Genomic DNA, 26,861 nt, shown 5'->3' with positions numbered 1-26,861 from the left:
ATGAAAATATCATACAAACATTGAAACCATACATAGGAATTTATATTGTTGACCATGAGATACACAAGCACTGGTTTTATGATTTTAGTTGTGTTGCAAAAATTACATGTATGATACATGTGGTATATGTGACATAACATACATGTTACAGACCCATGTTTTATGAACTGTAACAAAAATATTTGCGAATATAATTAATTATGTTTCTTATACCCTTACTAATTGGTTTAGGAATTAACAATTTTTCGTTTTCAGATTTTCTTTCTCTCTTGCTCGTCTTCAACCTCCAGATTATGAACAAATTAAGAACAAATCATAAAATCTTCTTAAAATTACAAAGATTCAAAGTGGTATAATGAAACTTGAAAAGAAGAGGGTACCGAGTACAACACAACTTCTTTTTTGTTTAATCTATTAAGACACACTTTGTATATTTGTATATAACTACGTACACTCAACAAGGAGTATATTATTAAATCAACCAATGTATGGGTGTTTGTAATTTAATTATAATGTGGAAATAAAATAAACAACACAAACACACAATATTTTGTTAAAGAGGAAAAATGCATGATAGGAAAACCTCAGAACCTAGCCAAGCTTTGAATACTCTCATCATTAATCCGTTATACTCTTGACTAGAATGCAACTTAGTGTATGATAGAGCATTGAGCGGTTAAATCCACTGGCGTTGATTTTTAAAGTCAGTTGTCAAAAGTATTTTTCAAAAGGAACTCTTGATTTAGTCTACTAAAGTTTATTTCAGACTAAATTACGTTTGAATAGTAGAGTACATAATCAAATTTATCCTTGAAAAGTGAAAATTGAGGATTACACTGAAATGACGAAAATACTGAGTACCAAAATCTTTTCAATATCAACCTATACATACACACTTTTTGTAATTTTACCTAAACAATAATGGCCAAAGAATTACTTCAAAAACATGTAACTTGGTAAATAGTCGAAGTTCGAAAATGAACTAACTATGGGACCGATTACTAAGTGGATATTAGCGTACAAGTGTATTTACTTGAAGGTATAAAGATAAAACACATAATGCGGAAGTAAAATTAAATCACACGATACATAAGATTTTGTTAACGAGAAAAAATGCCTGGAAGAAAACCCCTAGGACCTAGTCCAGTTTCGAACGCTCTCGAATTAAACTGCTATACAAGTTGACTACCACAACTTTGTATAGTTAAGACCAAGTAAATACTTCTTCGTTACACAGTTTCTTCATTATCCCAGCGCACGTGAATCCCAAGCCGAGTCCACTATCATGAGTTCCTTAACCCGTTGTGAAGACTTTCGCTTCTCAACTTCTTTGGATAATGAAGATAGTAACTCCTTTGAATCTCAAAAGTCTTCGTATAGTTGCTTATTTATATAGTTTATGTATACCATAATTCTGATATAATCTTCTTTAAAGAAAAGTCTTCAATATTCAAAGAAATTACTACACAAAAAACTTGATTCCACTATTGATCAACACTTACAGAACATAGTTTGTTAACATTGATTGATCAACATTCTATCTACAGATCTTGAATTAATAGCCAGGCCAGAGGAATCAACTTCGTAGGATAGACTTAATCTTTGATTTATCCTGTTTTACGCTCCTTTAGATAATGAAGATAGTAACTCCTTTGAATCCCAAAAGTCTTCGTATAGTTGCTTATTTATATAGTTTATGTATACCATAGTTCTGATATAATCTTCTTTAAAGAAAAGTCTTAATATTCAAAGAATTACTACACAAAAAACTTTATTCCACTATTGATCAACACTTACAGAACATAGTTTGATAACATTGATTGATCAACATTCTATCTACAGATCTTGAGTCATTAAATCACTAATAGCCAGGCCAGAGGAATCAACTTCGTATGATAGACTTATTCTTTGATTTATCCTGTTTTACTATTGAGATTAAGGAGGATGTGTTTATCTTACACCTTATCCTCACTGGATATATATTATGGGTTTGCAGAGCTATAAATTGTCTGGAAACCGAGACGTTCATATCGAACTGGCATGTTTTTATTGGAGTAAATTCCATGAAACATTATAGTTTAGATAACCTAGCTCAAATCCTTTACTTATATCTTCAGATTTACATGATTGATAAAACTAGCAGGAATATAACGACTACGATAATAGACAATCACACACGACATAAAGCTTAAGTGGTTCACCTACCCTTTGTAGGCTATATCCACAGCCAAAACTCACTCCGAGAATCTTTCATTATCATAACAAGTTATTACATCGACACACATTATATCATCAACTAGTTATGTAAGCCACTAACGATAAACGACTTAGAAAAACAAAACACATTACGAAGAGTTTACCTCTTCCTTTGTTTTTCTTCTTCCATAAACCTCCATCGCCATGGTTGCTTTGACTTTAGACAAGAACATGAAGAACATCATGAATTATAGCTTCTCCCATTTGAACCCTAGAAATCCTTATTTCTCCCGCACCCGCTCTAACTACAAGTCACTATTCTCGCATAGATTCTTCCCCAGACTCTCGATCACTCTTCTTATTGAGAGGACTGCCAAGATGATGATCATTTTTTACTTTCATTCTGGAACCATGCATGGTTTGAGGATGAGTGACTTTCAGTGGTACAACTTATTGAATGAAAGAAATCAAATCCGTGGTACCTGGACAACATGTTAACAGAAATATGCAAAAAAAACGGACCAAATACCATAATATAAAATTGGAACATGCATGTCGAGAAGCAAACCAAGAGGCATGTGACTTTGCCAGCCATATAATGGAATAACATTAAACAATTTCCCATCATGTAGTTCAAAAGATTGTAATAGGCGAATATAAAAATATTCCTTAGAAATGTATGTGCGTCTATATCATAAATGCAATCCTCTTTTTTCAGGAAAAAAAGAACGAATTCCTAGTTGGGTAGTTTTTCTTTAGATCAATGTTTTAATAACAGGGTTGGGCACTGAACTAGCAAAGTCATTGGGTCAGGATCAAATGGTTCAACTAGTGGTTAACCAGGTCAATGGATCAAATAGATAAGAAACTAAGAATCTGTAATATTTCAATATTCATACTGTTTGTCATGTATTCGAGTGCCAAACTGATAAAGTTCCTTCACCTATAAGTTTTTTTCCCTCAAGCCAAACATGAATGTGATTTAATTTCTCAGACACGAGACCCACCTGTAAATTTTTCCATGAAGTCCAACTCCAATTCGTTTCTGAGTCAAAGTTATATCGAAATTCTAAATGTGGATATGATCGTCAAACTTTATTATCTTAATAATATAAAAAGACAAATGGTAATAAAAAGAAAACTCAAATCTTTGAAAGGAAACTTGATGATTCATATACTTGATGAAAAATAACGATAAACCTCGGGATTTTGCGATACATGGTTTTGAACCCTCCATGATTTCACAAGTTAAGGCATGTAAGCTTGAGAAGCGACAATGTTGCTTAAATAGTGAGAAAGTCATAATAATATTTGTAGGTTTCAGTTCCCATGAAATGTTGATTGAACTTGTTCTAATTCATTTCACCTGTTTCTTACAGGGAGGATACTCTAGACAGGTTGAAGGCCATGAATGTCTCACTGTAGATTGAAAGACAGATATTCTGTTACCTCTTTTTGGGTGAAGTTTTTGCTCGATTGCCGGTTTTTATGAGATAAATAAGATGTTGACATGTGTATTTCCAATCAATTGCTTCTAACAAATTTTGTGTCCAAAAATATAAAAGAAATGTATTTTTGGAGAAAAATATTGCTTATCATAATTGTTTGTATCGGAAAACGCCCCCATCCAAAATTTTCTCAGTTTTTATTGTCATCGTGATCTAATAGGGCCTCGGGAGTCTAAAAATTTAGCCGTGGAGAACACTCAACTTTACATTTTCAGTCCCTTAAGAAGTATTGGTCCTTTCAGATCCTCCAGTGAAGGATACGCCTGACTTGTTTCTAAAATCCTTAATATCCCATTTTATTATACTTCTCAAACATCACTTGTATTTCAATCTTCAAAATAAAATACCACGTCTCGGTTTGTAATATTGAAACAATAATGGTTCACGTCCAGAAGAGTTTTTCCCGAAAACTCTCCGCCACACACAAATTAGTGGGATCCAAAACCCACCCCTTATATTTCTGTTGTATAGGCCCCAGGAGTTGTGTGTATCGGGAGAATCTTTGGGAGAGTTTTCCGTCAGTATAACATCTCCTATGCTGAAATTGGAAGGAAACTTGAGCTTCCTTGTAGAAGATTCGGTAATAAGATGACAAATACTTTTTTAATGGATTTTATAATAGTACTGCGAGATTGGGTAATTAAGATTTCTAACTTTACTGGGTCATATAGTTTAGCAATGGAACGGAGAGTTCACCCGGTTCGCAAAATCTAAAACGTTTTTTTGGCAAAGCCACTAGGTGAAGATCGAACGAGACCAGAAATATGGCAGGCCAGTCCTCTGATAACACTGCTTCGAAGTATACCACTCATAACCGGGCTTCGGGTTTCACACAACATTGAGCTGAAGCTCACTAGCAAACCGTTAAACAGATTCAAAACAACAACGACAATGATAATTAAAAACTTAATTAATTAATTAGTGTTCCAAGTCCCAAATTTTCAGGTGGTTCAAGATCCAAGTGGTACCACTCCATTGGATCATAAAGCCTCTAATAACACAATTCTGACCTTTCAAATTTTGAAATATAAGAAGCTTATAATATCAAACCATGTGAACTCACTTAAGGCCAAAGAACAAAACAAACCCAATTTTGCTACAATCATCTTCATCCAAAAGATGATGTAATCTTCCTTGAAATATTGACTTGTGTTTGGTTTTAAGCCTACAATAGGCAACACACACCTGTCAACCTATAAAAAAAAATGATAGGAGACAAGCCCAAAATGATGATGAAAGTATAGATATTGCTTGTTATTTTGTACAAGATATATAGTTCTAGCTGCCTTCTTTTTGTTCATTCCCACTTTTAGTTGCATGAAATATTTGTGGTCCTAAGACCTTAAAAGGATGTAAAATTGTTGTTCAGTGTTCATAATAATGCACATAAGAGTGCAAAAGTTTAGTCTTTTCATAACAAGCGAGCACTAATTTAATCTTTCAAACTTATTAAAGTAAGACCTCATCTGTTTCTACACACTAAAAATGCTAAGTACCTATAATAATTGCTCTATTGATGACTAACTCCTAGTTTGATTCTGCTTTCGAAGAAATCTCATTATTCTAATGGCATTTAGCAGTTGCAACTGTCCATTGTTTTAGAACATATAAACAGCTACATAAAAATACATGTATAAATTTGCACATGCTCCTTCTTGCCAATTGTTTAAATACATAATTTGAATTTGGTAACTTCCTGCAACGACTTTCTGAATTCGACAAAAGAATAATCAGCACCAAATGCAGGCTCTGCAGACCGGATACGTCAACTTATTTGCATGTGCTTCACTAAAATGTAGCATTCCACCCAGAAAAATAAAATAAGTGCACTCTCCTACTAAAAATCACTGAAAAATCATCCTACAGACAGTCACTTAATGCTGATAAATTTCGAAATCAGGTTACCTAGTGTCACACATAAATCCTGTGTCACCGTGAATGAATGAAGAAGAAAAAAAACGAAAGAGAACAGTACTAAACATAAGATGTCATTCAAACAGTGTGATGTGACAAACTGTAAACGATATTGCAAGTTTCAAAATTCAAAAAAATGTTGGTTTCCTCTTCTCAAATCAATAGGGCTGCCATTTATTATAGATATTCAACAAATTTCTATTCTAGTCGGAACAGATTTTCCACTGTCGACAGTAAACCCGGTACAGAAAAACCCGCATGCATGACGAGATCCCACTGCAATAAATTCAATTGCGTGTTACGTATATACTAGCATTACTATTACAAAGACAATTCAAGAGACAAGCACTGCATCATGAATTAGAACCATTTTTTTGCAGAAAACTCCAACTGTAACAGCGAAATGATATCACAAGGACGAGTCTAAGTTATCAATTCCGGGATGAAAACAGTACTGTAGTACCCTTCATTTTAACAGAACTGATGATCAATATATAATCATAGCTGCCGAACCGATGTGACTCAAAACTGCTGTAGTGAAATTTAATACGGTACTTGTTTGTTTTTTTGACTTTTAGGTACACTGTGGAGCCTCGAATTAAACCGTAGAGAGTTTTGAGTCCAACTTGTCCAGAGGAAGGAAGGAAGGATTCGTGGAGCTACGAAGAGAATCCAATGAAAAGCTTGGATTTACATGGATGTTGTATCCAAGTTCTAGGAGACTCAAATGTCTGGTTTTAGGGCCGGCTGATGATATGCAAACTCTGAAGTTTCCAGCCGCAACATCTGTTTACACCAGAAATTTGTTTTTATTTCTGGAAGCAAAAAAGTTAAAAATTAGTTTGGATATACAGTTTCATAATAATTTTTAGAAGCAGAAAAGATAACTCATTGTAAAGCAAAACGTTTCTTTTCAGACTTTTAAATTTGATTTCTGATTCTGGAAAAGCAGAAATACTTTTAATTCTGATATCCAAATGCGTTATAGAAATAAACATATTCACGCTCCGGTTCCAGCAACTAAATTAACTATCGGTCTGGTCTGGGAGCCGGCTAGCAAATTTGCCAAAAACTCACGTGCTAGCAAATTATCAGATACTAGACAATACCCCTTCATCATGGCAACTAAAATTTTAATTTAATACGAGTCAAAGAAGTAAAAACAAATAATAAACAACAACAGCAAAAATCCCCGATAGATACACCTCTGCAGACTACAATACCGCCTGTGCCGTGGTGTCAAGGGAATTCAAAGTCCTGTAGCAATCTATATTGAGCATACCCACGGTGAAATTATTGTACCAACTCTTGCTAAGATTAGACTCTAAAAGCTACTTATGAAAAGCTATTTTTACCTTGAGAATCAGCAACACAAGCAAAATGGTCCACATGGAAGTCATTTATATCAACAACAACAACAGTAAACTCATTTTCCCAATATGGACCCTCAACCCAACTCCCAAGGCCATATATTTCTTTGACCAAATTCAATCCACTGTCTCCCTCAAAGAAAAAAGAATCCAAGGTCAAACATTTACTCTCCATCCACAAATTCCCTTCTTCATTTAGAAACTTCAAAACTTAGATATTCTCTTCTGTAAAAGCCATTACAGAACACCATTTTAGGCTTCTCAATATCACGAGAATCTTAAAATCCGACCCACTGGAGGTCACAGGAGGAGCTTCAATGAAAAAGCGAACAAAAATTCTCCTCCTCATACCCCACTTTTGAAAATGACTATACGCACCTTTTACTTTCTTCAGGACTTTTTACCTTTCACATCAACTACATTGTCTAGGGGTATTATCGTCGTTTATTATTTAATCTTATTAACGAATCCAACGGCTATAATCTTACTAAATCAGTAGTCAACTTTTGAAATACTGCGCAGGAGCGTTTGTCGTACGGACCCTTTTGGGTCCTTCATGATGATTAATTTGCCCTTGGGAGTGGATTTCTGACGGGGGTAATATCGTCATTTTTGGTGAGATGACAGGTGACAGAAATTAGAACAACAGAAAAGGGCCGAAATATCAGTTCTTTTACAACAGGATTTATGGTACCGATATGTAGCTCTTGGACCGATAAATACGGATTTTTGTGTCCAAAAAGGACAAGAGAGAAATTCTTCGATTCCTTAAATGACGACACCATCCTTATGGCTTATACTAGTAGTAAAAGTTAAAAAAATGAAGTTTAATTTAAATTTTGAAAAAAATCTTTTAACTTATTATTACTACATTTATTAACGCCTTAATTACAATGGTGGTGGAAAACAGTTTTTAGGTGAATGTCAGCTCACTGAAGCCTAAAAAATGGCCTTAAATGAAGGCAGATCTTTTGTCCCTGATCCGGCTGGCATTTCGAGCCACAATTGAGAGTGGAGTTTGGTTGCTTTTCCAATTAAAATTCCTTTTAACTGTTGAACATTGAGTTAGGTAAGTAAAATTCCTTTCAGAGGTTTACAGTAAATTTTCGATGGATAATTCCCCCAACCTCCCACAAGAAATGGACCCGGTAAAAAGGAGGGTAGATGTACCAACACTAGTAGGTTAAAGTCTTGTGAAAATGTTATAGTACATAACAAATTATAAAGAGTTCTTCAAATTTCAATACGAACATGTAAATAAATTCCTCCCAAACTCAAACTCAAACTCTCAGATTTTCGCTTTTGGAAATAATGAACTATAAAATTGTACGAACGCTATTAGTTAGTATATGAGAATGAGGAACCTTACGGCCATGTTTGGGAACTTTAACAACATAAAACTTAGCTAGGGAAGAATTTTCTCTAACTCGACTAGAGTTATCATAAGATGTATTAGTAAAGATGTTGTTTGTTCTTCTATTGTATCCATCACAGGTTTATTATATATTATGTTTGTCTCACCATACTCTAACCCCATATTTTTACAAAATAGTCCTATATTAAGAAAAAAATTATATGGAGGAAAATATAAAAATATAAAAATTAATAAAAAAATGAAAATAACTACCTATATAACCGCCTAACCTAGGTAAGGATATTGGTATCCTAGCTATTTTGTAGAATACCATAACCTTACTTTTTTTCACCATTGAGTATATATAAGAATGAGAAGTACTTCATGAAAACATATTAAAATATAAGTAAGGTTCCTACGATATCATATTGATCCACGTAACGACATATTGTCAATGATTTATTATTTAGAAAAATTTTAAAAGTAAATATCTGATGGATTCAATATCTGATAACTCAAAATTTTACTAGTATAGAAATCCTTTAGGAGTCATGCTGTGACGAGGTCACCCTCATGATAGATTTTTAGTGAAGATTTAGAAAGATTGGACGGAGAATGGATAGTTCATTTTATTTAACCAACCATAAAATCGTCTAACTGAAATATTCATATTAAACCTCAAATAAATTACTCCGATTGTATTTTAAGCTTCATATTATTAATGGCTTAATCAATCTTTTTGGGTGAAACATAGGATAGTCCGATCAGGGGAGAACATAGGGATATCCCACATGACCCAATATATCCCAAAGGAAAGGTGAGTATTTAGAAATTCTAATGATTGAATTTGATAACAAAATAATCTACTAAACTTACAAAATTAAAATGTCCAGCATCCCAATTCTCAGAGATTTCTTGATCATCCACTTTAGATTTTTTCTCTATATAGAAATATTGGGCAGGAGAGTGCGTCTGAGCAAGTGAATATTTGTTTCTCAGAAGGAGTATTATATCCCAAGATTTCATAATCTAGTGTTATAACTTACCGTCTGTACCAGAAAATACTTTCAAGCCCATAACATGATCGATTTGATGATGATGATGTAAATTAGGATTAATAAAACGAAACAAGCATAAAGAATAGAGACACAAATTTTACGTTTTGCCTACATTCACGGATGAACCTCTGTAGGGAGAGATAATTTATTGATCTATTGGTTACAATGACTTTGCGATCCCTTTTAGGGTTTGTTGGTGTATTTTTTTTTGTATTTTTGGCGTGTTCCGATAGGGATGAAATTACCTTTTATTTATATAATTAAACATATGAGTTAAACCTTAATTGCGAGATAAACTTCATATCCAAGTAACTTGACCAGCAAGACATCTGGAATATTCCTGATTTCCTCCGCAGCGACTTGACTGGTCAACAAGCAGTCCAAAAAACTTCGATAACTTTCCTGGCAGATTCCGACATTGGATCTGGATACGTGTTAAACTGTCATGAAACAACGAATTGACTGGCGAGCCTAGACTTTAACGGAGGGTTTACTTTTTAATGTTGGTTGGATATTGACTGCGGCTGCCGAGTTTTGACTGGCAGGGCTTGCTGGCAAGCTGGCTTGACGGGCTGACAGACTCGTTGGCGACATGGCTGGCAGCATGGTTAGAAAACTGAACTGTAGAGTAGATGCCAGCACGACTGATAGCATGTTAGGTAAACTGGATGGTAGACTGGCTGACAGCATGGTTGAAATATAGATTGGAGCATAAATGGACCGAACCTCGAGAATTGAGTCCATGATTCGAGTCGGGTCGGACGAACTGGACTGGTGAAGAGCCGGACAAAATGGACCGCCAGATCGAGTTGGGCGGAAAATTGTTCTTGACCACTTGATATTGACTTTGACCATTAACCAATGGTTGACTTTAACCATTGAACTACAACTGACTTCATGGCAGACTTGAATGACAGTTAAATGGTGGTCCAAGTAACATTCTGGTCCAATATGTCACAATTTTATCATGATACAAACACTTACAACTCTTTTGAGTTAAACTGTCTCTGCAATCTGATTATTAGAAGAAAAAAATACTCCACTAAATTTCACATTAGCTTAATTTAAATTTGCTATTGCTAGTGCATCTTGTATGTTCTGTAATAGTCTTATCCTTGTTTGAAAACAAGTGAGTTTTTAAAAATACACATGTAAACCAGATTATTAATTGGGAAAAAGCAAAATCAATTCTAAATTGTCTTGTATTTTTCGGTCACTTCATCAACCCTGATCCTATTAATTCGTGAATTGTGTTTTTTTTTCTTTGGACATTTTCAATAAATCTAGCTCGTACAACTATCTTAAGAAAAGGGAAAAAAAATATAGATATCAGATAACCTCACCAGGATGAATCTACAAATCCTTTCTTTTCAAACCAAGTAAAAACTGCTTTGATAATGAATATCGTTCAATATAATTAAGATTTTGTTCATCTTTTCATAAACTTATATTTTACTCTTTTATTTTGAAAACCAGTTATTATTTCATTTTCATTCGATGAAAGCTCACAGCAAATTATAATACAGATAAAGACATCGACCAAAACACAGTAACATGAACACACAAACAACTACCTCATAACTACAACGAGTCATCCTTTATAGAAAAGTCCTAAACTCAAAAATTTATGATAGGAATCCTAAAAGTCACAAATTTGTTATTCTTTTTGTTAAATTTCACATTTCTACTTTCTATTTTACATTTTCACTTACATTGACTAAAACAAATTACGAGCAAAAATAAAGTTTTCACTTTTTTCTCAAGTAATTTTTATTTTCATTTCAACTAGCTGGATAATATTTATCTTGCCTCAAGAAATTTTCTTTACAGTCAGAATCCATACCATGAATACCCCAAAAAATCAAAGCAAAAGCCACTATAGAAAACGTCTTTATCCACCTAAAGATTCAAATATTTTACTGTCGTTATCTACAAGAACAGTAAACAGTAGTCTACTAGTCTAGGACTCTAGGCCTATCAACACAAAACAAAGAATGGGGTAAAAATGTCATTATCAAAAATTCGAAAAAACGTTCTCTCCTCCGAACGTCTATAATATATTGTATCAATATACAGTAGGACCCACAGATTCAAAAATTTCGGATTTCATCTCTAAAACCCCATCAGCAGCGCCTTGTTATAAAAACAAAGAAAAAACCTCCTTTTGTCAGTTGTTTTCCGCCTTTCCACAGCGCCTTTCTTACAAACACCTTCGTGCTTCACGAGATCCGCGCCGTTCAATTCGAGGAAGGCAAAAAATTTCTATTTTCTGTTTCCATATTTAGGGTTGCCCTGCCCCTAATCACAGAGCTGTAATATTTACTAATACAAACAAAATCATTTTTATTTTTATTTATTTTTCCTCTGATTTTTTTTTCTTGTCAGAGATTTTGTTATAAGGAAAGAAAGAGATTTTCTTTCACCCAGAAAAAATTCAGTAGTATTCATTCTCTTGCAGAGGGAGGGAGAAGATAGAGGAGGAAGAGAAAAAAAATGGAGGATGAAGAAATGGGGGAGACGGAAATGTTTGTTGTTGTTGAAGAAGAAGAAGAGGATGAGGAATATGATGGAAGGAATGCGGTGGAAGTGAAAATAGATTTAGATTATGAGTATGATGCTACCAAATATTTTGATTTTAGTAGAGAAGAAACGGAGTTTGAAGCTGCAAATGCTGAAATGTGGTTTGATAGAGCTGGAGATTATCCTCCTTCTCGTGAGTTTTTCTTCTTTGCATTTCATTGTTTGAGCTGGGTTTTCTTTTTTATTATGCGAATGGATAGGGTTTTTGTTTGTTTGATTAATTTTAGGTTAATGGGTTTTTTTGTAAAAGGGGAGATTGATTGATTTATTGAGCTTGCGGGAAATGGGTTTTGATAATAATGTGATTTTGAGATTGATTTGTTCAGGGGGGTATAAGAAATGGGGGTGATTTTGTGTTCTTGATATGGGATTGGGATTTGTTTATGGTAAAATTGATTCTTGTTTTTTTTTTAAGATTTGATTGGGTTTTGGAGGGAGTAATGTAGTCTTAAATTATTGGATTATTTGGGAAATTTTGTACCTGTCTTTGATTTGTACTGTTCTTGATATTAAAATTTAGGTGTTTTGTTTTTAAGGGTAGACTATAAAATGTTGGAAATGTGGAAGCAAAATAATGAGGGGAAATTTTTTATGGGAACAAGAAAAGCACCTAGTTTAGGTTATGTTGTTCAACCCTAATAAGGGTTGTTTTCATGGTTGTTGGAAAATTACCAAGAACAGTCAAAAATGATTGTATTAATGGTGGTCATGGTCTCAATTCTGGTTGAAACTTTTATGGCCTAGTGGTGCAGTAAATATGACTAACCAGGAATTTAGAATGGAGTTCATGGTTTCAAACTGTTTGCGTCAATGTCTCTGTTATATGATTCGGACATCTTGTAGAACTGATGAATTAGTCATGCTTGTTATAGTTTTCTTGCCTATGCAGATTAGCATATTATTTTGAAGGTGCAGTAATTTTTATGTTTAACAAAATTTTATGGTTCCAGCCTTTGTAGCAAAATTGAGGTTGGGGCTTGATATGGGTAGAGATAGTGCAAGCACCTGTTCCAGACATGAGGATATGGACGAAGAATCTACCTCTACTCACTCGGACATGGATATGGCTCCAGAGATAGAGCTATCTGTTTTAGATGAGAGATGCAGAGGTACTATTTGCTTTCAATCTCTAAAGCATGAATCCCGCCACTTTCAATTTCAAAGCAGCAAACATTAAAGAAATTTGTATGTCTGGTGACGTTCCATGATGAAATATAATGTTCGGTTAGCATCTTTGTTTTGGTTGGAAACCTATAATGACGTGGTTTCTCCGAAATTAACTTTAAATTGTTCCGTTTCTCATGTCATGATTTTATTTATTTGCAGGGCTTACATTTTATAATCACATGGAGAAAGATATTACAAAAGCCAAATTGAAGTCTGGTAACAAGAAATCTTTTCCAAGGAGCTCGACTTTAATGAAACCTACAGCTAGTCAGTTGGCCAAGCAAAACCAATTTGTGAATAGGTTTTAAATTCTCCATCTCTCTTCTTTAGCTATCCTTTTAAGTTTAATCTGTCACAATTGAAGATAGTTTACCCATGACATATGGCACATGGTTACACAACAATTACTTGGATTTGTTTCCCCCCCCCCCCCCCCCCCCCCCCCCCCCCCTCTTCAGCCTTTTATCTTCATAGTTTTTTCCATTCGTCTGTTCTAAGCCTTGTCTCCATCTTGAAATATGTGCATTTTTTTTCTTTACGACTAACCTCATTATCCATTTTAAATATGTTTGATAGGTTTCAGAAGCCATTACTTCCAAATAGTGATAGAAGCACGGATAGTGTTTCCATAATTGGAACTCAAGCTCCCAAGAGACAGAAGTTAGAGGGAGGTCACTTGCATAAGGTGGAATTTAGTTCCCTTCGATCCTTCTATTTCTCTACTTAAGTTTACATCTTCAAAATATTAGTGCATTGTTTTAATTTGCAAAGGTCATCCCAACAATATCTATTTATTTTGCAAAACAGGTAGCTGAAACAAAGCAGCAACACAGCTTGACACACAAAGCACCTAAAAAGGTGTGTTTCATTTGGTTGCTTCTTGAGCTGCAGAGCACTGCTGCCTTTTTGTTGCGGATTTTAATACATAGCTATCAGTATCTTGCTGAACATTTACTTATATTTTAACTGCTATGCAGGATGGTCCTGTTTCTAATATCTCTACACATGCTAAGATGAAAATTACCATTCCAAGAGAGCCTGAACTGGAAACTGCACATAGGGCACGGAGACTGAGGTACACTTTCTTCTTATTAATGTTTATTGCTTGTCACATCTTCACATCGTCTACGACTGACCATAATAAACTTTCTTTTCTAACTTCAGGTCCAAGAATGGTACAGATTTAAGAGAAGAACCCAAACCAACTATACATCAATTTAAAGCACTCCCCTTGAACAGAAAAGTTGGTACTTTCAGTCAATTAATTGGATATTATTTCAAACATATTTATTTATCCTTGCATCTTCTCATGAGCCATTTTGTTTCTTCTTCTTTTTGAAGATTCTCGAAGCTCCTACGTTGGCGCTTCGGAAAAAGAGCACACCAAAGTTGCCCCAGTTTCAAGTAAGCAATATTAATGTGGCCTTTCCTGTTTCCAGTCAGCATTTTACTTTGTGTATCACATCACAATGATTTCTGTGAAATAAAGCTATCCATATGCCAACTGTTAGGTATTTCACTTAAAGACATCGGAAAGAGCTACTCAACATACATCTGCTGCTTCAGCATCCTCTCCTCCTTGTGATAAAACTGTTAAGGTGGATCATCCAAAACTTTTTTTTGAATCTTGATTTCTCAATTCTAGTGCATACATAAGATTTAGCTTTCTGGAATTGATTTATGTATAAAAGCACAGTGGCTAGTTTCCATTCATCATGCGAGTAATACTATCAATGGCTTGTAACCAAGTATCTTTACTAACATGTTGTTACCGCAGGTGGTGCACAAATTTAATGCTAGTTCCACGGTACAGAATGGAACCACAGACTCCAAAAGGTGAGACTTATCTTACTGATCTTACACCATACTAAGCTTAAAAATGTACTTGGAGTCCATTTTCTCTCTAGTTCATTTTGCAGAAGGATTAAGGGTTTTTAGACTATGGTCCTACAGTTTGACCAAATATAATTCGACCCTCTTAATCCCAATCATCCAACTGTTATAATTTGTAAAACTCCTGATGTGGTTCTTCATTTGTGAAGTCAGGGGATTTACACAATAACTAAAGGTTGGGTGTGTTGAAGTTGTGCTAGTTCATGATCTAATCATCCTACTATAATGTTACCTGCCGTTTGTATCTCATTCCATAAACTTAGTCTTGTAGAACTCCTTAATGTTAACAATCGTGTTTGTTCTTCACCTAGATGTTTTAAGTAGCCTATATATTAAAATACTGGTGATCAACTATTAGCCTTGATTCAATACCCAAGCTATGTAGACTTTAAGTATTTTATTTTATGCGAATAATAATTGGAATTTGGTGTTATATTTTATTCAAATATCCATTTGCTATGTCTGGAATATATTAACATTGCTGTTCATTTGTCAGGCCTAGTATTGTTGATATTCCAAGGCAGGAAGCATCTGAAATTACAAACAAATTTAAAGCAAGACCACTAAATAGAAAGGTAAAGTAAAATTTATAGTAGTGTGTTCATCTTGCTCCTCAATGGTTAACTTAACTATAAGCAAACTCTGAATTGGTCATGTGAATATAGATATTTTCAAGCAAAGGGGACATTGGTGTTTTCCGTAATACCAAGCGGGAGCCAACAATACCGATGGTAATAAAGTGAACCTAAGTGATCCTTGAATATGATATTAATTTTCAGTTTGAATATGTGAGTTCATTATTTGTTAATATGATTCTTTCACTTTCTCGTAGGAATTCAATTTCCCCACAGATAAGAGGTTCAATCATATTCCACCTGTAGATCTTTTTGACAAGGTAAACTTGGACAGATGTAAAGCCAGTACTTGTTTGTTATAGTTTGTATTTTGTATAACCCTTTAGCATGTGCATGCCTCATCACTTATACCTCTCTTCTTCTTTTTCCTTTAAAATTAGCTCTCCCTCACAACTGAGTCACGGCAGAATGCTGTTCCTCAGCCAAGATTGCCTCGGCCCGCTCGCATACCTACGGTGAGTAGTTTTCCTGCTTAAAGAGATGTGAATTCTTTTCTGTGCTTTTGTCTTTTGTGCATTGTAGTTTTCCCAGTACTTACAGTGAGTGGTTGTGTGATTTGATGTAAGGGGTCAAAGGAGAATGCAGTAGGTTCGCTGCAACAAGGAAATATGGTGAGTTTCGAGTTCAACCTTTAGTCTGTTCGCAATGTTATATGCTTATTTAGAAGTCTCTTAAATGGGTGCCTCTCTGGGTTCATACTTCTAACTTTTCAGTTTTTATACTCTAAAACTTGAAGACAATCCAAACAGTTAAAGATAAAGCACAGATCTTTGGGGTAAAACAAAATCAATGTGGAGGTGATCTAGAATCCGGAATTGGAACGAGAGCTAACATGAGCAGGTACACTATTTTGAGTTCCAGACTTTTTTGTGCAATTTGCCATTGACTCTAAATTCCTTCTTTTCTCACATAGCAGTCAATTGATCTTATAAGAGCATGTATTACCCAAATGTAAAATCTTAACGCAATCTCTTCTACTTTGTCATTCTGCAGGACTTTGGACATTCGTTGAGACTTACAGAAGTGCAAACTTTCTTGACAGGTGTTCTTTTTTGAACTTACTTTGATTGGAGATTGAAGCAAATCAACATATCAAAGTCTCTCTCTTTCAACAAATGACAAAGGTATACATGTACATGGAATTAACGTGAAGTCAATAGTACCGATGATTATTTTTCTTGGAACTGATCTTCAAGGGAAGACATGTCATGACTTGACTTGGATTCCTGTAAGTTGTGAGGTCTTTATTGAATGGTTGCTAAAAAGGGAAATCTGAGAACATGGTTGAACCTCACTTGGAGATGGAACTCGATAGAAATGTAGAAAGCCCGGAGTTGTACAGTTTTGAAGGTCTCTAATCTTTTACATATAGCATTTTTTTTCTTCTAGAAATCATTAAAAATGTAGATTTACACCAGATAGTAACGGTACCCTCTATATGTGACACATCTCTCTGTTGTTACTTCAAAATTTTCCAATTAAAAGTTTCAACATACTACTAATTTCCATTTGGGATCCTTTTGATACTGGGTTGATAGAGTACACGAGTCGTACGTAGCTTCTGTACTATTATTATGAAATGAAGCAGGGTTCTCATGTTTAGAGATGCAGGAGTAAGCAGTACAGTATTTGAATGTGCTACTAGATTGGCCGCTGATTTTGCATCAGGGTCGACTAGGACTGTTTCAGTACAAATATGGCTCATGAATTGGCCATGACACACTACACATTGTTTTGGATGTATAGTACTATCTCAACTTTAGGGCAAGTGAAGTGACATCTCTTTCTCTCCCTCAGAATCTTCATTTACAGTGTTATGATTTGAAACTGAAGAATCAACGAAAGAGGGAGGAGGTTGCTTTGCCCAACGCCGTATATCAAACGATTTTTTCAGTGGCTTCTTTACCTTGTTGAAAACTTTAGCAGCTTCATTGGTTCTTCTCTTTGTTATGGCAATGGCAAGGTCGTTTGGGAACAATGAGCTCCAGACAAAAGCATGAAGGAGAGTGGAGACGAATAATACAGATACCATTGCAGAAGACATGAAGGAGAGGCTAAGCGCAATGATTTTGCTTAAAACACAAGGGACTTGCTCTGCATATATAATAGTTGCCAAAGATACTGTTGTCATTGGGAAAGTATAAGACCACCAAGCCACTGAGAACCTGCAAAGAAACAAATAAAACAAACTCATTGGTATTTCATTGAAGCTACAAATACAAAGTTAAATTGATGTGTAGAAACTGACCTAAATCCCCTGAAGAAATTGATCCGAACAACCAGTGAAATGTAGAGAAACAGTGCAATGAAAAAGCATGTTCTTGATAACCCATCGAACTCATGGTATATAGTAAACCAAGCAATGCTTGCTGCAGAAGGAGCTGCTATGAACATGGAATAAACTGGATGCAGCTCTTTAGGCAGAGCTTCACTTGTTGGTAATCTCTGGTACAAAGTAACAAACACGACCAAATAATGTGCAAACCCAACTGCCCATAAGAATTTTGCAGGTTCATGCCATCCAACTTTCGCTGCCAAGATTGACCCGACGAAGTTTCCAACAACTGATAAATGTGTAGAAGGGTTCGCTACTTTGCAAAGACGCCGTTTTCCACCAGATAACCACTGTCCATAGATTTTGAGCTCAAGATAGAAAACTGGTGTCATGAAAGTACACCAAATTGCTGGATGCAGTGGTTGTGGTGCAAATATGGGAGGTACACCAATTGCTAGAAACATGCAAACAAGCCATGGAGCAAAGAAAAAATTCGTACGAACGGGATGAAAGTACTCTCTTCTCACTGCCTCAAAGTAGAATATGCATTTAAGTGCATATGTTGTGGAGATTAACAAGAGAATGGCAACTGCGAAAATCCAAATTATGAGATTAATATGAGGTGGAATACGAAGAAATTTAGTAGCTGGACTTGTTGCAAGAGACTTCCATAGGATGGCTTGACTGCTGAGGCCTAGACAAATACCAAAGCAACCAATAGGGAATCGCAGGAGGAATGGCCATTGCTCATGTTTGGGAAGAAGTATATCTTCAGAATCCTATTGCATAAATTTTACTGCGTTACAATTCATCTTAAGATAAAATTGGCCAAATTGAAAAAGCAATAGTAACTTTTTTTTCCAGAAACGGAGGGAGTATAATATAAAGACACAATATATCATTGAAGTTACCTTGACTTGATCAAGTTCAGCTCCTCTCAAGGCAGCAAAGTATCTTCCAGCAGGAACACTTTTATTGACAGACTCATCGTCAAAACTTCCTTCGCCTCCTCCTAAGCCACCATGAAAATCCGTTTTATGGCAATCAACACCATTATTACCAGCAGCATTGCTGTGATCTTTCCGCAAAGTGGGTAACAAAGAATTTTGTTTACTAAGAGTTGATTTAGTCCTAAACATACTAAAATCTCCTTTCTTAATCCCTTCTCTACTACTAGTCGACCCGAACCCTCCAAAACTTTTACCACTAGAAAGCATCGCCCGTTTATCATCTTTAGCATTGGATTCTTTGTTCAGTACTGAAAAACCAGTTTCAAGAGACACTTGTCGATTAAAGCTCCTGTGTTGTTTAGGTTTTGGTGGTTTGTTTGCACGCTTATTAGTATTACCAACTATGTTCGACATCTCCGTTCCATCTCGTGCTTGTTCTTCAACTTCTTCTGGGACATCTTCATGAATATCCAGAAAATGAGCACCAAAAGTTGGTTTCATGGCCATTTGCTGTAAAAAGAAAACAGAAGTGTTTTCTGATCGTCTTGTTATGGTGGTGAATATAATGGTTGAGCTAGATATGTATGCATGTGTGTCAATTTGCATGGTGGATGTGTATCATCACGAGATGAAAGAAATGAACGTCTTGTTATGGTGGTGGTGGTTGTGAGGTATGGTTTACATTGATTTGTTTGTTAACCACAGAAAAAATAAAAGAAAAGAAAGAAAAAACAGGTTTTTATGAAGCTGTATCTCGTGAATTGTTGTTGAATCAAAATATCTCTTGTGGTGGTGGCAACCTTAAACTCATCTTCATGAGTCATGACTTTTAGTTCTTGCTAAGCAAAAAATACACAAGTCGAGTCACCATAGATCTTTTGACGCACACATCAATACGGTAATTTTCACGCAAAAATGACTTTTGTTGCCTACTACAATCTAGAAAAAACCACTGCTAGATTGTAGTGAAATTTGACTAACTATGCTTACGCGCTTGGTCTAAGATATAGAGGTGCTTTCAAAACTGATGCCAACTAACGACATAAAGCATGATTTATAAGGGCTGAATCTGATACCAGCTCTGATACCAACCAATCCATATAGGACAAAAAAATCCTGACAATCCTGACCATTGGATCGATGGACTGGTATCACCCCTAATAGAGCTGGTATCAGCCTTATAAATCATGACAGAAAGGTGCATGCTAATTGAATTATGCACTAATGCGCACGATAGAACGACTATTTTCACAGCTGTTTTCCGAACTTTAGTTCTAACAAGAATTGGGCATATCAAAGCCCGTTGACACTTAGTGGCCCATGTAGTCTCCTTACGGCGTTCCTAAGCTGTAGACACCGCACAGGCGCACAAATTACCACACTACGAAGAACTAGGGGCCGAAGAAAAATAGCAAAATCCACACAGCAGTTAGCAGGTACGCTCTATATATTCTGATAGACTTGTATACACTTTCTGAAAATATTTCAGCAACTATGAAGAGTTTCACGATGACGAATTGCCTGGCGAAGAACATATGCAGACATTAAGAAAACGATATGCAAGAGTTGAGCAACGAAAATGATTTACCTTTTACGGATTCTGAATGCCGAAATTGGTTAGCACCATGTAGCGAGAAACCCGACATTGGTCAGCTGCATCAGCTACAAATAAAGAGGAATCTGGGGAAGAGCCAATATTGACTCCTCCTGCACCTCAAGTGCAGAGCACTGCAGCATCTAGAACAGTTGTTGCCAGGAACCTACCATTTCCCATGAATATGTCTGATCTAATTGAGTTCTTTAAACAGGCTAGGGAAATTGTTGATGTGCGTTTTACTTCATTTAACGGAAGAAATTGCCATATCGAGCATGCAACTGAAGAAGCTGCAAAAACGGAAGTTGAGTTGAATGGCGAATACTTGTTGGGCCGTCTTGTTGCACTAGGCTTTGCTCCTGAAACCATATTTTTTCGAGGTTTTGATAGAAACCTATTGAGACATACTAGATTTTTTTGAGGCATAATAGATAATGTCAAAATAGGATCACTAAATAAAAAACAATATCACCCGTCATCCACCATTTTTGATAATGGCATAACTACCCTTATATAATTAGTGTAAATGATTATGATCAGAATTGATTAATTATGAATTTCAAGGATTGATTAAACATTAAATTATTAGTGGTGAATTAGTAGAAAAATCAAATTTATGTGAGAGAGTTGGGATTTTTGAGAGGAAGAAGAAGAAGTGAAGAAAAAAAGCTTGGGTTTTGACTTTTGAGATTTTAGTGATTAGAAGTGACCAAAATGTGTGATTCAAATCAGAGGTAAACTTCTATCGAGGTTTAATTTCCTTTTATAAGTTGAATCTGCCAAAAAATTGAACTTTTAAAACCCAGATCTGCTGACCAGATGAACAGTTCGGCTGATAACTTTTGAGCCGAACTTCACTCATAAACTGAATCATCCACTAGGTTCGGCTTGAAAAATTGAGGTTCGGCAGGAAAATTGAGGTTCGGCTGGAAAATTGAGGTTCGGATGAAAATATTGTAAAGTCGCATTAGCCGAACATAGTGTTTCTCTAAATCATACACTAAGTTCGGCTCAAAATTGATACTGCAAGATCAGCCGAACTGATCTTCTGAAAACCCTAGTTTCATCTTTGAAATCATATTCTACCGATCAAACAAAATAAAATCAATCAAAAACAAGATGGGTTTGTTACGCATACATTCTAAAATACATCTAAGAGCAATTGAGATTTGGATTTCGCATTCCAACATCGCTCACTTCGATTCGTGTTTCCTTTGTTTGATTAATTTCTTTATTGAATTGGAGTCTTAGATGTTTAAGTTTAAAGTTTATTTTGATTTTTAATGTTAGGTTTTTGAGGATAAGGACACTATGACAAATTGAAATTATTTAGAGATATATAGGTAATTACACTACCTTTAGACACCCCTTATAAACCCACCCTAGATAATATAATGGATGAGTATGCCTCTAAAAAAATGAGTATGCCTCAAAATAGGTTTCTTTTGATACTGACATGACCAGACTCGGAGCCCAGTAGCAGAGCTTTTCTCAACTTGGGGAGATATCTTATGGATGCACATTCCAACGTTTCCTTGTACTAGTGTTCCCCGGCCCCGGGTGATGGCTAGCTTTTATTGTGACTTGATGCTAGATGGGTGGCAGAAAGAAAATTCGCGGAAGACCTGTTGGTCCTTACGGCGGTGGCTCAATAATCCCTTTCAGATACTTACTTGACAAAGGTTGTGGTGGTGCTGGCATACGAAGAAGTGGAAACATCTACCATTTTCCTTCAGGAAAGAAAACTAAATTTCATGATGATTAACCTGTACTGTATGTTGGCAAGGCTGTATGGTTAATTTTAGTCGTTTGAATTTATATTTGACATCAAGTTAGTTACGACGATGAGCATGAATCACCTAATTGCATGTGGAAAGAAGTACCTTCCCCATAATTTCATAGTAGAACCAAAAGAATACATAGATGAACTCAAAACCCTAACCTTGGGCCACAAAACATACGGGACTAACAAAAGAGAGAACATATTGCCGCAGATAGGGGCCACCACTACCATTTGAGTCCTTTTCTGTCCTCAACGCCCAGTCCCGTCTCCTGCTCAAGTGCTTCTATTTCTTCCTCTTCCATCTTCACCTTAACTTCTAGTACTGGACTCACGCCCGGTTTCATCTTCCACATAAGTGCTTCTGCTCCTAATCTTGCAATATACTGCGCAGCCACAATGTACTGTAGATCACAGCCGCCTCTAAATTTGTACTTGCTTTCATATTGCATCTTTAAAATGGCTTTAATAACTGGTTCCAATAGCTCAAACTTTTCAGGAGTCAACCACATTTGATTTCTCATACAAGTCTTGCAGTAATTAATATCAGCAATATCGCGTTTGTAATGAAAGCATTCGGTTAGACAGGTGGGATCACTGAAAATGCTGTTAAAGTAGTCCGCAGCTCTCGGTGAATCGATGAAATCCCCATTCGTTGATAATCTCTAAGCATCTCTTAATTCCCTCTAGAAGGTAATGAAGATATGACCCTCCTTTGGAGGCAAAATAATGAGCACCTATGTATTTTCTGGAGTTGACGTGCCGTATAACAATACCATAACCCCCATATCCTCTCCTCTTACGATAATAAACATATATGTGAACGTTATGCCTGTCCTCCCCCCCTTCTTTACATTCAACAGGCACATAACCATTCCTCAACTGCCTCACCACCTCAACCTTGTCCTCAAAACTATCTTCATTTATGTCGCAAAAAAACACTTTACGTCTTCCGTTTTCGGTTCGAAAACTTCCACCTCGTCGTCATCGTCGTCTTTATCTTCTTCTTCATCGTCTTCATCTGTATGAGAATCATAGAGTGAGCTCACTGATGAGGCATCATCTTCTTCTTCTTCTCTGCAGATACATCCAACAAGAGTACATATCAGTATAGCAGGATATATTTGAAGAATAAAAACAAAACTTGTTGCAATTTTTACTTCTCTCAGAGAAGTAAATTAAAACTAGAGATTACGCTACATATTTTGGGAATTACTAAAAAAAAATACCTTATCTACATCTCTGCAATTTGAACAATCAGAAGCTACACCTCCCCAAAGCTGTGCACAAGACGAAGAGTTGCTACTTATTAGTCCTGCAGAAGATATGTATATATACTATGTCTAAGGGAATTTAAGTATCCTTGTAGATGTCCTTTTACTGAAATTAGGTATCTTACGATGTTTCTTTCTCTGCACGTTTCAACACCCCTGCCTAATATAGAGTCAGGTAAATATTATTTTTGGAAAAGCATGGTATCTATATCTTTTCAACTACACGCGCATGAGTAGTTTATGGTAAAAGTTGTAGGTATTTTGTAGAATACATTAAACCAACGGTATTTATTTTGTATACAGGAGTGCGTAGGAGGAGAGTTTTAATGTTTGTATGGCTTCTCAAATCGAGATAGCATGCCTATTTAGGAAATCACTGCTGGAGCTTGTAGTACTACCAATTAATGTTGAACAATTTTGAAGACGCTGAAGCTAAGATGAAAGAAGCCCCCGGACATCATTTATGATGGTCATGAAAAGAACAATCAACACCATTACTGGCAGCATTGCTCTTACGGTGGTGGTTGTAAGGTATGGTTTTGGTTTACATTGATTTGTTTGTTAACCACAGAAGAACGAAAGGCAGGTTTTTATGAAGCTGTATCACGTGTGAATTGTTGATGAGTAGATCTTGTTGGAAAACGATTAATAAAAAAATAATTTTTTAAAGTTTTAATAAAAAATTATAATTTATTGTTTTATTTTGTGAATGAAACTTTTTAGTCCCACATCGTGGAGTTTCCAATTTTTAGTAGTTTTAAGAAACTATATAAACCTTTTAGTCCCACATCGGGGAGTTTTCCTTCTTAAGTTGTATTTGTCAATTATATAAAGAAATTCACTACTTTTGTAAAATCTATGGGAAAGGGGTTGCTCTATATTTTACAGGGACCCCTAAGGGAAAATATTTTATAGCGGTTTTTAAGCATTCACGATTTTCCTTAACGGTTTTTTCGGAGTTGCCAAGCTCAAGTTGAGAATCTACTACATATGCTAGTAGTAGGTGTATTAGGGTGTTTTATCCTGGAGATATCCGTCCTGTGAGGGCTATAGCATCACTCCTGAGTGTATCCGGGCGCTAATGTCTTAAGGACAGCGTGTTGAACACGTGACTCACTCTATTTTCCAAAGTTTTGCCTTGTTGCTGTTGCGGAGATACGGGGAGCTTGTTCGTTTCGTCAAAGCAATCACTTCCATTATAAAGGAGCTAAGTATCAATAACTTTTGCTTATTTGATTTTTCTTTGTTTTGATTATTGCACCCAACAATCTTAAGACATTATTTGTAATAATCGAAAACGATTGATTGGTTTGTGAATCATGGATGTTAATTGTGGAGTGAAAAACAAAAACGAATTTCTGGTCAGCTGTAGAGTTTCAATTTTATCTTTTAATATAGAAGGAATTTCGATGAACCCTTTTGACACAACGTAGTAGACATCCTGATAGTTACCCGCGTAAAATTTCAGAATTTTTGGAGTTGTAAAAGTATTTTTGATATTTTACAAAACAGAAAAACGTTTCTGAAAAATTCTGACGAGCAGAAAATTGTTGTTAACTAAATTAATTTTTGTGGGGTAACCATGAGTTTTTTGAAACGCTGATTCAAACGAAGTTTGTATATATAGATGTTATCTTCAAAACTCATATTTTACTTTCTGATTTGGAATTGTGATTTGTTAAAGGTGTCATCTCCGAGGGACATGGCTAATAGCCGCATGTGGTTGGAAACAAATCTTCCAAAGATGGCAAAGGTGAGAACATCGAACGCAACTCTAAGCATGGTCTTCATGATAAAGGTATATTTCGTAAACCTGAATCCGAATTACTTTAGTTAAGGGTGAGTGTTATGTTTGTAAAATTCCTGGCCACGCGGCAGTAAATTGTAGACAACATAAAAACCTTAATAAGTAGAAAGTTAATGCTAATTTAGTTGAAACAAACTAGAACGAGTTTGGTGGCATGATGTCGGAAGTTATTTTAATAACCAATGTGAGAGACCAGTAGGTGGACTCTGGAGCCACCAAGAATGTTTGTTGAAACAGAGACCTGTTCACCTCCTATCATAGGATAGGGGATGTCGAGAAACTCTTATTGAGTAACTCATATGCAATAGAGGTTGCATAAAAGGAAAAGGTCGAGCAGAAGCTCATATCTGTAATATTCTCACATTGAATGAAGTTTTCATGTTCCGAGCATATGCGAAAATCTTGTATCTTGTTCTGTTGTAGATGGAAAAATATTTAAGATCTTAATTGAATCTGGAAAACTTGTTGTAACTAGGCAGTGATTTTTTAAGCAAGAGTTATAGGACTTTGGGTCTATATAAGCTTAACGGAAAAACTGATGATGTGAACGTAGTTGATTCTTGTGATATCTTTGTGTGATTGATTGTTTTACGTGGTAGACTTGGAACCGTAAACTTATAAGTCAATGCTTAACTGGCTAGCATAGGCTTCGTACCCAAATTTAGTTTGGATTTTGAACACAAAAGTGAAATCTGTGAAGAATCAAAATATGCTATAAAATCTTTTAGCACAAATGTTCAGAGTAATTCTAAGCCTTTAGAATTAATTCAGTTAGGCCTAGTTGACATGAGTTCAACCCAAAAACTGTGGTAAAAGATGGTTATAACTTCCGTAGATGATTGTACGAGGTACTATCTTGTATACTTGCTTAGGATAAGGATGACGCCTTAGAAGCCTTAAGATGTATAAACTTGAAGTTGGAAACCAATTAGAAGCCTTGAACATAACAACCGTATCCTTAAGGAGATGATAATTTCCATGTTGATTAGTTCAGGATTACCTGCGGCCTTGTGGGGGGAGGCAGTCCTCTTAACTAGTATATCCTGAATAAAGTACCCTTTTAAGAATCAGATGAAACTCCATATGGTTTATGGAACGGTAGATGACCTTCTTATGAATGTGTCAAAGTGTGGGGGCGTTTGACTAAGATTGTAATTCCTCTTCCTAAAAGAACTAGATTGAAACCAAAAATGTTGATTGTGTTTTCGTATAGGGTATATTGAGTATACTTCTACAAATAGATTTTTGGTTGTGTGTTCTGATTTTTTCTGACATTGGTGTGAATATTATTACGGAATCTAGGGATGCTGAGTTCTTTGAACATGTTTATTCTAAACCTGTACCTCATTAGAGATGTGTTGTTGATCCCCTAGATTTATTTCAAATAGTCAGAACTTATTTTAAAGGAAGATGAAGTTGATGTTGAGCCTAAGAGAAGTAAAATAATTAGACTTGAGACTTCTTATGAAACCGACTTCATAACATGCCTAGCTTAGTCTGAGCCAC

General features: G+C 35.6%; 2 protein-coding genes across 3 annotated transcripts; one reads left to right on the top strand and one right to left on the bottom strand.

Annotated features, from left to right (window-relative positions):
* Positions 1-11,620: 11,620 nt before the first annotated feature.
* LOC113275075 lies at positions 11,621-17,279 on the top strand. 2 transcript variants are annotated; one of them, XM_026524513.1, is made up of 17 exons: positions 11,621-12,113; positions 12,931-13,089; positions 13,307-13,448; positions 13,724-13,832; positions 13,955-14,005; positions 14,125-14,222; positions 14,312-14,390; positions 14,489-14,551; positions 14,659-14,745; positions 14,925-14,983; positions 15,537-15,615; positions 15,706-15,771; positions 15,873-15,935; positions 16,056-16,130; positions 16,251-16,286; positions 16,412-16,515; positions 16,669-17,279. In XM_026524513.1, exons 1-17 carry the CDS (start codon positions 11,894-11,896, stop codon positions 16,685-16,687), a joined length of 1,509 nt encoding a protein of 502 aa, XP_026380298.1. In that variant the 5' UTR covers positions 11,621-11,893; the 3' UTR covers positions 16,688-17,279. The 2 variants fall into 2 exon arrangements, with proteins under 2 accessions (XP_026380298.1, XP_026380297.1); XM_026524512.1 differs by having other exon boundaries at positions 11,627-12,113; positions 16,242-16,286.
* An 88-nt stretch (positions 17,280-17,367) lies between these two features.
* LOC113275074 (guard cell S-type anion channel SLAC1-like) lies at positions 17,368-19,431 on the bottom strand. The gene is made up of 3 exons (XM_026524511.1): positions 18,862-19,431; positions 17,924-18,729; positions 17,368-17,840 (listed from the first exon to the last, which is right to left on the bottom strand). Exons 1-3 carry the CDS (start codon positions 19,405-19,407, stop codon positions 17,435-17,437), a joined length of 1,758 nt encoding a protein of 585 aa, XP_026380296.1. The 5' UTR covers positions 19,408-19,431; the 3' UTR covers positions 17,368-17,434.
* Between the last annotated feature and the right edge of the window lie 7,430 nt (positions 19,432-26,861).

The sequence above is a fragment of the Papaver somniferum genome, chromosome 4 (assembly GCF_003573695.1).
Source record: "Papaver somniferum cultivar HN1 chromosome 4, ASM357369v1, whole genome shotgun sequence".
NCBI classification, from domain to species: Eukaryota; Viridiplantae; Streptophyta; class Magnoliopsida; order Ranunculales; family Papaveraceae; genus Papaver; species Papaver somniferum.
This window is presented reverse-complemented; position numbering and strand designations above follow the sequence as displayed.